General features: G+C 44.0%; 1 protein-coding gene across 1 annotated transcript in view; it reads right to left on the reverse strand.

Annotated features, from left to right (window-relative positions):
- The window catches only part of LOC137424239 (uncharacterized), a 238,076-nt gene that overhangs the window by 201,427 nt on the left and 22,764 nt on the right, over positions 1 to 13,885 (reverse strand). The window contains exon 2 of the mRNA XM_078773568.1: positions 5,911 to 6,522. Within this exon, the coding sequence (XP_078629694.1) occupies positions 5,911 to 6,522 (612 nt within the window). The remainder of the gene's footprint in view (positions 1 to 5,910; positions 6,523 to 13,885) is intronic.

Below are 13,885 nucleotides of genomic sequence, written 5' to 3' on the forward strand. Positions count from 1 at the left end.
ACCACATCATCCTCGACCCTACTCAGCCTCTCTTTTAATGCCTCCCTTACTGTCACCTCTTTCAACCTCCACACCTTCATTCTCGGTTGGTACTTCACCCGCCGAGCTCTCCTCGCACCTTTCACCCTTACGTCGCAGACAACCAAGTGGTGCTGTGAAACAGCCTCCTCCGCCGGGATCACCTTTGTGTCCAGGAGGTGCCCCCTATCTCGCCTACGCACCATCAGGTAGTCAACGGTTGTCGTCGACCCACCTGACGTGTATGTAACAAGCTTATTAACCTCTTTCTGGAACTGAGTATTACAAATCAACAAATCAGCTCCATCAGCAAACTCCAAAATCCTTTCACCTTCTCCATTTCTCACATCATATCCGTAACCCCCATGAACTCCGTCAAAACCATCCATACTCCTTCCCACATGTCCATTTAGGTCTCCTCCTACCACAACAACCACCTCATCTTTCACGTTTTCCATCAGCTTCTCTATCGCACACCAGAACTTGTCCTTCTCTTCATCGCTTCGACCAACCTGCGGAGCATATCCCGAGATGACGTTCACCAAGAGCTTTCCAATCATCATTTTCACCATCATCAACCTATCACTCACTCTAGTCACACTCACCACACTGTCTACAAACTCCTCAGAAAACAGGACACCAACACCATTCACGCCCTCTAGGCACCCTTGCCACACAAACTTGTATTTCTGTCCCTGCCTACCCTTCACCATTCTTACACCACTTCCCTTCCATCTCGTCTCTTGCACACAACATATGTCCACTCTTCTTCTGACCAATACTTCCACCACTTCTCCTGATCTCCGTCATTGTCCCTACATTCCATGTCCCAAACCTCAGAAACCGATCTCCACTTTGGGCTGTACCCTGCCCACATGTAGTTGTAATTGTCATGGTTCTCATTTTGAGGCAATGTTTTTATGGCCGGATGCCCTTCCTAACGCCAACCCTCTTAGTCGCCTCTTACGACACGCAGGGATAAGGCGTACCTAATCTTATCCAGGGTACACACTAGGAAACGTTCAAAACATGGAAATTCTGGGGGGTGGGGGGGGGGGGGGCCGCGTCAGCATCACGGCTGCGGTTTAAACATATTTAAATAAATATTTAAACAAAACCATGAAAAACAATCTGGGAAAAGTCTCTAAGTGAGAACGTGGATTTGAGAAAGCAGGAGCAGAGGTGAAAGAAAACGAGATATAGGGGGCGGGGCACAAGTCGAGACGAGGAGGCCGCACGAGACACCAGGCCGCACGAGGCGCACGAGGCACGAACAAAGAAACGACTAATTACACACAAATTTGCAACAACTACAAAACCAAAACCAAATAGAAACACACAATAACACATACACAACAAAATACGCAGCGGAAATTTGACAAAGAAACGAACGGGAAAACACTCAAACTTTGATGCCGTGGAGAGATCGAAGCAAGCCCTGTCGCTCGAGGGACCGGAAGTCGATCGCCGGAGAGATCATCGATGAAGACCAGAAAAAGCACAGGGCCCAGGACACTGCCATGGGGAACTCCAGCCTGAACAGAAAGGGGAGATGAGAGAAATCCATTCAGGGCAACACGTTGACTACGACCAGAGAGGAAGTCCACAAGCCATGCGTGGAGATTTCCATGGATACCATAGGAGAGTTTGGTGAGCAGGGCGGGGTGCCGGACTGTATCGAAGGCACATGATATGTCAAGGGAGACAGCTCTGCTTTCCTGTTTGGCATTGAGGACCTCCATCCATTATTGAGACAGCAAAGCAGCATGTCCAGAGTAGAGTGACCTGGTCTGAAACCAAATTGATGATCAGAGATCAAGACATTGGAGAAGAGGAAAGATTTCATATCTGAAGCAATGATGGATTCCATGACTTTGCTGATAATTGGGAGCAGGCTGATTGGTCTGTAGTTGCTAGGATCTGTTTTTGCACATTTTTTGTGTAAAGCGGTAATGTTTGCTGATTTCCAAAAATGATGGCAGATGACTTTGAACCAAAGAGTGGGTGAATAGAATAGAGAGAGGGTGTGAAAGAGCGGCAGAGCAGGATTTTAGCACCCGTGGGCTGATGCCGTCTGGTCCAGTGGCAGAATCAGAGTTGAGGTTTGACAGAAACTTCGCCACCTTGTCAGGAGAGAAGGACACAGATTCCAGGAGCAGCTGGATACGACTGGGTAAGGTGGGTACAGAGAGAGATGGGTTTGGGAACAGAGATACAGAGATGTATCATTTGATATTTTGTATTTGGTACAGAGAAATATTTGGTTCAGAGAGAGATTAATTTTGATCTCAAAATCAATAGGTTTCCAGCTTGTCACTGCCTCTACCAGGTGGTTAAGGTTCATGAATATCAAAATAAAATTGCAACCTGTAGGCAATTGATAGATAAACAGAATAACAGACCAGTCCAACCAATTATACAGTACTTGTGAATCTTAGATTTCTCTAAGAAAATGATAGTCAGGGGTGAAAACACAATCCCCGTATAACTTTGGTGATAGAAGTAATAACCACAAGGAAAATTATACATGGCTAAGTGTCCCAACACACGTGCTTTACACCTGAATCTCAGTAGTCTGTTTCACTGAAAGCCAAATGCACTCTGAAAACACATTATGGTATTGAAAACTAGAGCAATGCGACTGTGTCGCCAATATGCCTCCACGTAGTCCCACAACGGGTAGATGCCATCGTTCACTGTCCTATAAATAAACAAGTTTGATTTAAATCCCTTCAGCTGTTCTCAAGTATTACATTTTTACCAGACATGACAGGTTTCACATAGATCGGTGAAGCAGTTTCAGAAAAGTTTCTTTCAATCTTTCAATTTTTCAATTGCCTCTTTCAATCCCCAACTTCTTTCATGAAATTCCTAGTAGTGTTCATTTGCTTTATACCGTGTACCCCTCCCTCCTCCCCCAGCCCTCCCCCTTCCACAGATCTACCGACGTCCTTGTTCTCTACTGTTGTTGTGCATGTGTGCTTCCCTCTCCCTCCCCCTCTCATCTCCCACTCCCTTAATTGTATGTTTTATGTGTCTGTCCATGTTTTCATTTTCAATATGTGTTAGCTCTTACATGAGCCTCGATTCTGTATACAAAAAAAAAAAGGATTAAAAAAATATATTGGCTTTCAAGCTAATATAGCTGCCATACCACATGACATATGACCTTAAAAAAAACTGTACACTCTGCATATGTATGGGTAGGGGATAAAGTTTGTGAAGTTTTGTGTTGATCGGATAAGGTTCGTTTTTCTATCTAAGATGGCTGCCAAACCACGTGACCTATGACATCATCATTTTCAAACCATATGCAACAGTGCTGTTAGATGATATTTGTCGAATTTCGCATCGATAAAGTAAGTGGTTTTAGAGATTTAATTATTTAATATTTTCCTTCAATCCAATATGGCTGCCAAACCATGTGACCTGAACGGTCATAAATTTAATATCCAAATACAAATGAGTCATAGATCATGTCCATGCAATTTCAGATTTTTAGGATAAGGAATTCGATTAAAACATTTTTGGCTGGTATACCACTTCACCTATGATGTCATCATTATCATGCTTTTGTTCCCCATTGGGAGTACTTACAAATGTGCCAAGTTTCAAATTTTTCCATTCAGCGGTTTCTGATAAATAAAATTTTAATTATTTGTTTTTAATCCAAGATGGCTGCCATACCACGTGACCTATGACATCACAATTATCATAAAAACATTCTGCATGGGTGTCACTCCTACACTGAAAGTTTAGTCTCAATCAGACATATGGTTGCTGAGAAAAACGAGGTGTAGTCCGCACGGACGGACGGACGGACACCCGAAAACATAATGCCTCCGACGACAAAATTATAGTAACAGCCATGGCCACAATGTCAAAAATAATTGACACAAACAAACAAGAGAACATTTAGCAATGCAGCATCTTACAAATGTACATAGATTACAATGGATCTGTGATTGAACAATCTGTATGAAATTAGATCTGCATGTGGACACACACTCAATCACTAACACATGGACCGATTACATTTCACCTCTCGCATCCAATTGGGAATGGACAAGGCGAAGAAAACTGAGCGTTTAACATTGCAGAGCCTCGTGGGGTACAATATTAAGATAGATGGAACAGTCCATATTAAGATAGATCTGCATTATTAAAGGACAGTATATGTAGAACTGCACACGGACTCACACACTCACATAGAGACCAATCACAACAGCCTCCCTGCCTCGTCGGTTAGGGAATGAGCGAGGCTAACAACATTGAGCAATTAACAATGCAAAGCGGGAAATGGGCTCTGCCACAAAGTAGATCCGCAAGCAGCCAAACATACACACAGTTATTGACAGCCTCTCTCGTCCCCGTTCTTTCTCCTTTCGGGAACGAGCGAGGCTAAAAATTGTGCTTAACGATAAGCATAATTCAATTAAATACCCAAACATCTCAGGTATTCAATATTCCATCTGTTGAAAAGTGTGAGGGCACTTCAGCGCGAGTAGGGACACACCTGCCAGCATTTGCACCATGAAAGATGTGTGCTCAGATCACAGTGGGGGTTAAAGTCTTAGCACAGCGGATGGTCCCTGCAATAGCGACACGACTTCTTGGGCCAATATTTAAAGGTCAACTGAGGCCATCCCGACAGCTAAATAACAGGCATTTGTGCTTGGTACTATGGCAAAGGACTTGGGAGATGAAAGTTCCATGTAGTCAGGTTCACGATGTTAACAAATATAATTTCGTTCAAAATTTTGGGGGATTATAGTCTGGAGGCATATCCCCAAAAGTGGCCTAGAAAAGGTGGTAGGGGTACACTCATGTTACAAGCTGGCAACAATGTTTTTCTGAAAGCCCAGACCTCTAGGAACCCAAAAAGTCTTGTTGCCAGCTTGTAACATGAGTGTACCCCTACTGTCACATTTCCTGGAAGTGCCTCCAGACTATTAGCAAACCTGTACATTTTTGGAATCTTCAGAGCATGGAGAATCCGAAAATAAATATTAGCATTTGCACAGACACCTGCAAGGCCGCCATTTTGGATTTTCAAAATGGCCACCATAAAATACATATTTTGCGCGATCTCGGCTTCTCGTCAACCTAGAAACTTAATTAAATATGCTAATCCTATGTTTTCTGGGTCAAGGAATCCAATAAAGGCCTCAAAATAGTGCTCAGGATTATAGAAAAGCAACAAAGGTGATTGAAAACCATTGTCTTTATATTTGTGATATAACTGTATTACATAATACATGATTGCAAGTCCTTTGTAGTTATAGGTATGGGTTTATAAAGCAAGAAAGAAGCCTCGTTAGTATCAGATTGAACTATAAGTCCTATACACAGGATCTACGAGGTCTATACCGTTCAGGAATTTGCTTTTACAGATCTTCATCACTGTCCTGAGTGTCATTTTCGCAAAGGTGTCTACGCAAATGCCAACATTAATTTTTGGATTCCTCATGCTCTGAATATTCCAAAAATGTATAGTTTTGCTAATCTCCAAAAATTTTGAACGAAAGAACATGGTGAACCTGACTAGTGGGCACAAAAAGAGATTTTTGAGCCTTTAAAGTGAATTTGACTTCATTTTTTGTCAGTATCAATGTAAGTTCGTTATTACATGATTTTGAGAAATTTAAGCTACCTCTCTCTGAATACTAAACCTCAAAAGGTTATATGAGCTAAACCCCCAAAAAAACTCCCCATTGATAAATCGGTGAAAAGAAGACACAAATTGATCAATTCTTCAACACCTGTTCTGAACAGGTAAACAATATAGCAAAAGAGGCTGATGTGGCCGAGCAACGCATTCTCCCCATAAAATGCAACCGTCGTTTGAACAGGCTGTAGGCAATTAGACACATTGATTGTATTGGTGTATACCTTGTTTGCAGAACCTCCAAAACGAATTCCATCTCGAGCAAGTTTATCCCGCAACATGATTTTGAGGCGAAGTCGGGGGTAGGTCACTCGTGTCGGGCTGGTGGTCGGGAACCAATCATGCTCCAGTGACATGGTTGGCATTCTGTCCTGATTTGGCCAATCACATGCTGAAAGCAAAGAGCTCTGCTGCCGGTGGTTCCCCTTCCCTAACGTCGTTCTTGTGGTTGCTGTGGTTTCTCTTATGCAGCCGTGTGATGGAGGGATAGCACGTAGTGCCCAGTCCCAATTTGGAGTTGTCGGATCTGACAACCAATCCCATGCCGGTGAACTCACACCCGATCCTAGCCAACGGTGGTAGGTAGTTGTCGCTCGCATTGTCCAATTTTGATGCAACGGTGGTGCCTGTGGCATCCAATCGTAGCAGGAAAGCGAGGTCGGCTCGAGCCAATCGGGATCCCAGGAAAGGCCTGCCTCTAAAGTGCAATAGTCTGGGCCTGGCCGGGCCAGGGCCTGTGTGCGTAAACGGGCCACGGCGGTACGGATGGCTCTCCGATGCAGCAGAGATGTAACTCCGATGGCATCCAGGTCAGCATCCTCAATGTGTCTGCACACCTGTGGGAGAAGGAGAGACTTGGTGAATATCAATTTACTTTCCCAAGCACAGTTAATGAATTCTTCATCTGATAGACTGCTCGTTTCATCTCCACAAGTGGCAGAACGAACAAGGCAAATACTTGCGCCGAGCTGTTGGTTAAGCATTCTAATTGACAATGGTTCAAATTGCAGTAGCTGATATTAAATTCTGCAGCACTATATCTGAAAGCACAGCAGTTATGTGTGAAAATAATGAAGCTGAGGACCCATTAATCTGGCAGAATGTCACATGTTTGTAATACATCATCTTGCATCATCTTGAAATTGCAGCATTTGAGGTATCGGCCCGTGTAATTCAGATCCCTTTGAGGGATAATCAACTACAAACAGTACATTTTCTACTGACGCACACAAACATGCACACACACACCTGGGACATACATGACACATGCTTATAATGGGGAAACAAAACATTGTGCTGCTTGATTTGCTAATTAGTGCTCAATCTGCCCACCTAATACACATATTGACTGTAAAATGTGTCAACTGACTTAATAGATCACAAGGCATTCAAAAACCATTAATATTTTTTTGAAAAAGGGAAATTAGATAAGCAGGAGGGAATGAGAGGTTAAATGGGAGAGGCTGAGAATGGAGTGGATTGCAATGATATCAGTTAACGGGTCATGTAAGGTGTAAGTCATTCTTTTCTTGCGCTCACAGTCTCTCTGTCTTCCCCCCCCCAACCCCCTCCCTCTCCCACTCCCTCACTCCCCTCCCTCACTTTCCCCCTCCCTCACTTTCCCCTTCTCGCACTCTTTCTCCCTCTCATTTTGCTGTGGCAAAGAGAGAGCAGGAGAGCAACATTAAAAAGGGTAGTGCATGAAGGCTGGGTCACCAATGCACCAAAAGACTGGAACTAGCTAAGGATTTTAATTTGAGCCAATTAAACGATTCCTGGCTAAGCCCTGGTGTTGGGCAAGCGGCTAGGGTGAGGGCTTAGGATACCTAGGATCCTGGGTTCGAATCCCGGTCAATTGCTGAATTAACGCCAGGGGGTTGACTCAGCCTGTCATCCTTCCGAGGTCGGCTAATTGAGTACCAGTTCACTGGTAATTCCCTGGTTGTCGTAAAAAGGCGACAAAAAGGGTTGGCGTCAGGAAGGGCATCCGGCCGTAAAACATTGCTTCAAAAAGGGGACCAAAAAAAACAACAACCACGGTCCCCGAAAAAGGCCAACCCCCGCTTGCGGGGAAAAATGGCCTCTAAAGGTGGTTTTTTTTTAAACGATTCCTGGCTAATTGGCTCTTAAACTTCCCAAGCATGCAGTATATGTTCTCCTGAGGTTGTAGGGTAAGTTTCCTTAGCAACCTCTGCTTAATTTCCTTTGTACCGCTTTGCAACTCGTTCATTTAGATTTTAGAACTTACTGTTCATTGATTTATAGCGAAGTAATTAATTCATTTTATTTTCCCAACGTAGGCTCAGTAAAGGAAAAGGACTGACGAGTATAGGGTTAAAAATGGTTGCAGACCAAGATAGGTCCTATGGAACAAAGTGCATGACCCTTTACCCCCCAATAAGGGTATTATACAGTTTGTGGATCAAAAGTTCAAATTGTGCCAAACTGCAACTCTAGCATATTCTGAACTACCATTGTTGATATTTATTTTTTCGAATCAGGTTTTTGGGGGAGTGATTCTGTCTTCTCATAGTTAGCATATTCGTGCCCGTCACGAGTTGCCCTGGGGGAATGAGGAGTCACTCACAATTGACCGTCCAGCATCACATGGGGTTTTACTGATAATCTCATAACCACATGCCAATTCTCTTGAGACCAGCTCATGTTGCGGAATCTTTGAATGTTCTGGAATCCAAAATGTTCCACAATGTTCCAGAATATTAGAATCCAAATCTTTGACACCAGTAGATTTGAACCTACACTCTTTGAGATGCTATGTCACCAGCATTCCCCAAATATGTCATGTAATTGTATTTTATTCTCTCTCTACATGCACGAGCGAGGCTCATGGGAAAATCCTAATAAATACCCTAAAGCCTAAATTAAACAGTACCAGTTTTCCCATCATTGAAAACAGAGGTTGCGAAATTCCCTCCCGAAATTCCCGAAACAGTCAAATTGAAAACAACTATGTGCTGCAGTAAATTAGTTTGATGATCCCTGCAGTCTGCCAAGATCTCAAACCACAGCGGCAGATTGACAGATCCGAGTTGTTCACGCATGTAACCTTTCAAGGATATGCGACTTGATTTTCTACACTGAACATAAAAAGCCGTTCTCTATATCTCAAGCAATAGTGGCAATCCCACCCAGGGTCGGCTTCTATTCCAGCGTGCCTGTGATTCCTACGATGAATGTGATTTGGAATTTTGATAATGTCCTACTTCGTGCCGCTCTCCACGCACACTCTCAATATAATTCCATCCATCTTGTCTTGTTGTTATAAAGTTGCGGATGCAACTCACTATATTTTGTGTGACATTTTGCCAAACTTCGACAACCGGTACCCCATCAAGCAGAGAGATAGAGAGAGAGAGACGGAGAGGGAATGGCAAAGGAGAAGAGTAAGAGAGAAAGAGGCCGAGGCAAAACGTTTCAATCACACAAACAAATGTGTTGTCAAAAGTGTAATCACAACCTATTGAAGTTCAATTTCAACCGCAACCTTTATTTCAATGAAGGAAATGATGAATCCCTGCCTTTAATCCTCGGGAGACTCATCTTTCTATGTACGAAAGTAGATAGTACAGCAGATTTGTTATTGAATTGTGCACTTTATGGTAAAAGCAAGAAATTTGGCACAATGATTCTATAGACCCGAAACTTTATTTTCAGATCGGGACCCATCTTGAAGGTCACGTGATTTGACCTTGGCGGCCATTTTAAATTCGGCAATTTTGATTTGCGAGAATGGGCCGCCATACCGTTCACGGATTGTAAACTTACAAATTGATGTGTGCCTATGTTTAAAATGTAAATGTAGGATTATTTCACAGGATGCTGACTTTGGTAAGTATAAACCATTTATAAATGTGTATTAGAATCGTGATATGACTGACAGATGATAAATATCTGCACTTGCCGTGCAGTCAGAGATTCCATTCATTCTCAATTGTCTGTTTGCATTTTGTAAAACACCAGACGGCTTAATTTCACCTATTTTCATAATTAACTATGAAATATCATACTATATACACTATCTGAATTACAAATGTACCCTCCGATATCCAATTACTTGGAATTAATTTTGACAGCCCGCATTTCCTCTGTCGTGAAAATGGGTCAGGTCATGCAACGTCATGCCACGTTTAAAAAGTATGTAATGGAAAGCCATAGTAGTCAAAATTGTCAAATTCTTATGATCCGTTAATAACCTATTGAAATGTGTGTATTTTTTGTGTTTGAAGGCAAAAAAAAAACTACCACAATGTAATAGAACATATGTTCTATATCACATATGAACATACCGTCACAACTCTATTTTACATTTCAAAGATATTTTTCAGCGCAATCCATTTTCCTCTAATTTTTTTGAACATTTCAGGTAGATGTGGGTGGTGTAAAATAGGCCTAAATCTCAATTGTTCTATGATTTTTTATGATGGGAATTCAAGGGATATGTATATATATAATTTCAGTTCTCCAGCCTCTTAGCTCAGTTCTCGTACATGACGGTGACGTCATTACGTGTGCTAAGAGGCTGGAGAACTGAAATTATATTTAGATTAGTTACTCCCGGCCGCATCCAGGCGATTCCATATAATGAGTGGATACCAGAGATAATGTACCATGCGGCAGGCGGTGCTTATCGCTCCCATTAAGGTACAGCGATAGCTGAATGGGATATCTTAATGGCGGTTCACCACTGATGGTATGAAATCGCATAATAACTGATATATATATATATATATATATATATATATATATATATATATATATATATATAAATATATATATATATATATATATATATATATATATATATATATACACACAACAACACAACAACAGGCATTTTAAGGCCTTTTTCCCTGCGAGAGCGGGGGTTAGCCGTATATATATATATATATTGCAATACTGTTATTGCGTTAGATGTCATTACCTTCCTTATGTATGATACTTTAACATAGTTTTTGTGTTTTACAGGTAGAGTAGCGTAGAATAGAGAAGAGCACAGTAGAATAGATTAACAAAGTCACTTCCCACCATGGCCAAGCGTTTCCTGCTGATTGATCCTGCCCATTCAAGCAGGCCAAATCAACCCAAGGCAACTGCATCCACCGACTGGAAACTGTGTGCAATGTGCCAGAAAAACACTGTGGATGCTCCAGTGTGTCCCGCAAAGATTACAACAAAAACTATTGTTGGAACTGGCTACAAATCTTTAGCAACTAATCTCAAATAACTTTAGAAACTCGGGTGCTTATCCATGGATATTGACCTCAATTGACTTGATAATGGGAGCGGCATTGAAGCAACACTTGCAACAAACATGGCTGCATGGCACAAAACCTGTTTGCTAAAATTAAGTGAAATAAAATTAAAACATGGTATCGACTTGGCACAGTTAGTGGCATACATTGAAGAATTCCGCAAGGAAGAAGACATCGCTCCTGTGTTTGAGTTAGCCAGTCTGGTAGATATTGTCGCGTGACTACCCTTGGTGAACACCGTAGGGTAACACGGATGACCGATTGCGAGACTTTACACTCCCGAGGCGAAAACTCAATGGCGGATTCAAGCTCAACACAAAGTTAAACGCGCGGGAGGCCAGACGCAACGAGCTCCACAGCCTTATCTATTAAAATGAAACACCCAGGAAACTGCGTTCAAATATGTACAGAAAATAATATAAGGATTTATTATTGAAAAGTAATAACAGTGAAAAAAGCACGCGCCGGTAATACTAATAACTAAATCGGGACGTCCCCACACGACTGATATCAAACACAAAACGAGGGAGATTAATTACGAAAAGAACACGTCACGTCGTTCAAAATGTACGCGGATTCGGGCTTATCTGGTCTTTCGTCGTCTTTGTGGCTGCCGTCCAACACCGCTCCTTTCGGCCCGATCGCACACCTCGCCCCAAGTTCCACGGCCCTCTGCGTCCGCCTCCAAGCGCCACCAGGCCTCGTCGGTCCAACGGCCCACACACACCACGAGCTCCTTTGCTCCAACGGTCCACCGCAGGGCTGCACGAAGCAACCAAAACCAAGTGCCAACTGCCAACTGCAACGAGCTGTGGTCACGAATGTTCAACGAACCGTGTCCTGTGCCAACTCCGACGAACTGTGCAACGAACCGTGTCCTGTGCCAACTGCCACGAACTCTGGTACGGAACTGTAACAACGAACTCTGCGACTCAACCCTCTCAACTCTGGACTCCACTCGAACTCCGAAATGGCGTCCGACCGTCGCCTATATTGGTGGCCGATGACGTCACATTGGCGCGCTCCTCAGCCAATCATAGCCTCCCAACTCGCCCAGGTCACGCCCTCTGCGGCATGCGACTCCTGACATCTCCCGTCCGTGACCCCGCGGTCCTGGTGTAACACGTGCCAGCGAGGTTGGTAGGCCTTTGAGGTGCGCAGGCGAGGTTTGTAGGCCTTGGAGGTGTAAACGGTGGCGGTGTATTGTGGCGGTGTTCTTGGCCTGGTGGTGCCCATTTATTACGAAGTCAATGTCAGGGAAAGGGAATTATTTAATGTTGCACTAAGGACCTAACTAATGTTTATGTGGTTTGCAGTGCCATAAAGGACAAAGGTTTGATTACTAGGTGATACTCACAGGGGCGTTACCTTTAATCCCTCACTATTTAACACTCGAATCTCCAGGTAGATCCACACTCATACATCTTACCCCGACAACCGCCTGAACATCAATAACTTATTACATGTAGAGTCCCTGTCACGACAGCCGAATACCTACCTATTCAGATCTACCTAGCTCTAGATGTTGCATTACCAAATTCATAACACAGCCCCCCCCCTGGAACCGTAGCTCCTGCAAGGTTCACCGCAGGGCTACCATTCCAGCCTTAACACTTACTGTCACACACTTAATTAACCTATGAAATAAATCAGGAAGGGCTGTGGGAAGTGAGTCGGACTACCTACCTACACTTCCTTAACATGCTGAACCCCTTAACCATCATGCAAGTATGTACATCTTCTTCGTTGTTCCTGTGGAGGGAGGAAACAACAACACACAACACTAACTTAACCACAAAACTTAACCATCTTTCCAAAACTCAAAACTCTAACCTTTGTACATACCCCGGTCTACAGACCGCGTCCCCCGGTGGATGCCACAAGACTCAACCTTACCTGCGGGGCCATCCCCAATGCATCCCCCTTAATTTCCTCGGGCCCTGTCCAGATGTTACAGGTGAGTGACACGGCTCGGTGGATTTCGCCCACATTCATGCTACACAGACCCCTTAACCCCTCATTCTCATTCCATAGGTCATCAAGGCATTGCAAAAATCAACAAAGCACTTATTCCCAATACACCCCCTGCAGGACCATGGCATTGATGTCATTCACGTGTGTGTGCATTCCTCAACTAGGCAGCGGGGAGGTACCGCACAAAAAGATGGTGGGGGGCACATCAGGCTGTGGTGCCCGCAGTCCCAAAAACAAGTCAACCGACTTACAAGTTCATTGCCCCCCCCCCCCTTTTACCTCTTGGCCCCGTGACAGCCCAACAGCCCCTTTCCGCCGTTACCTCGCCGGTGAGGGTCTCCACACACACCAGGCTCCTTTGCCTCCTGCTTTCGCGCAGCAACACGGGTCACCGGGGGACTTCCTCACCCCGCGGCGCCCAACCAGACCCTCCACCGACGAGCTCCAATTTCCAGTTACCACCGGCTGCCAGGGGTAATTGCCGCAGAGGGGGGCCCGCAGGCATCGCTCCTCAGAGCTTGCTCTGTACCTGCGGACACACACACCTTCCCCACCCATGGTCCCCAAAACACACTTCCTCCCCCGCTGCCATTCAATTCTCCACACAACTCAGCACAATTCAGTACAATTCATAGATGGTGTAAAAGGTGTTACAAGGCTTGCCATGGCCTGCCAATGTGAAATCCCATTCACAGTTCGAATCATTGAATCCTTACACATTTCCATTAGCACATTTCCAAAAAGCACAATTTATCGCCCCTCATTATCTCCAATAATCATCACTCACTCTCCAGGTTCCACTCTCACGACCACATCAAAACACCTAACCACAACACAAAAACATACGCCACCCACAAGACACTGTGGCTCCCATTCCATCCCCTCACCGGCCATGTCATCACTCTCACCCGCCTCCCAACTCCAAATTACATGTCCCCAATTTCCCAAAGCA

Source organism: Myxine glutinosa, chromosome 3, assembly GCF_964187855.1.
Source record: "Myxine glutinosa chromosome 3, kmMyxGlut1.1, whole genome shotgun sequence".
Taxonomy (NCBI): domain Eukaryota; kingdom Metazoa; phylum Chordata; class Myxini; order Myxiniformes; family Myxinidae; genus Myxine; species Myxine glutinosa.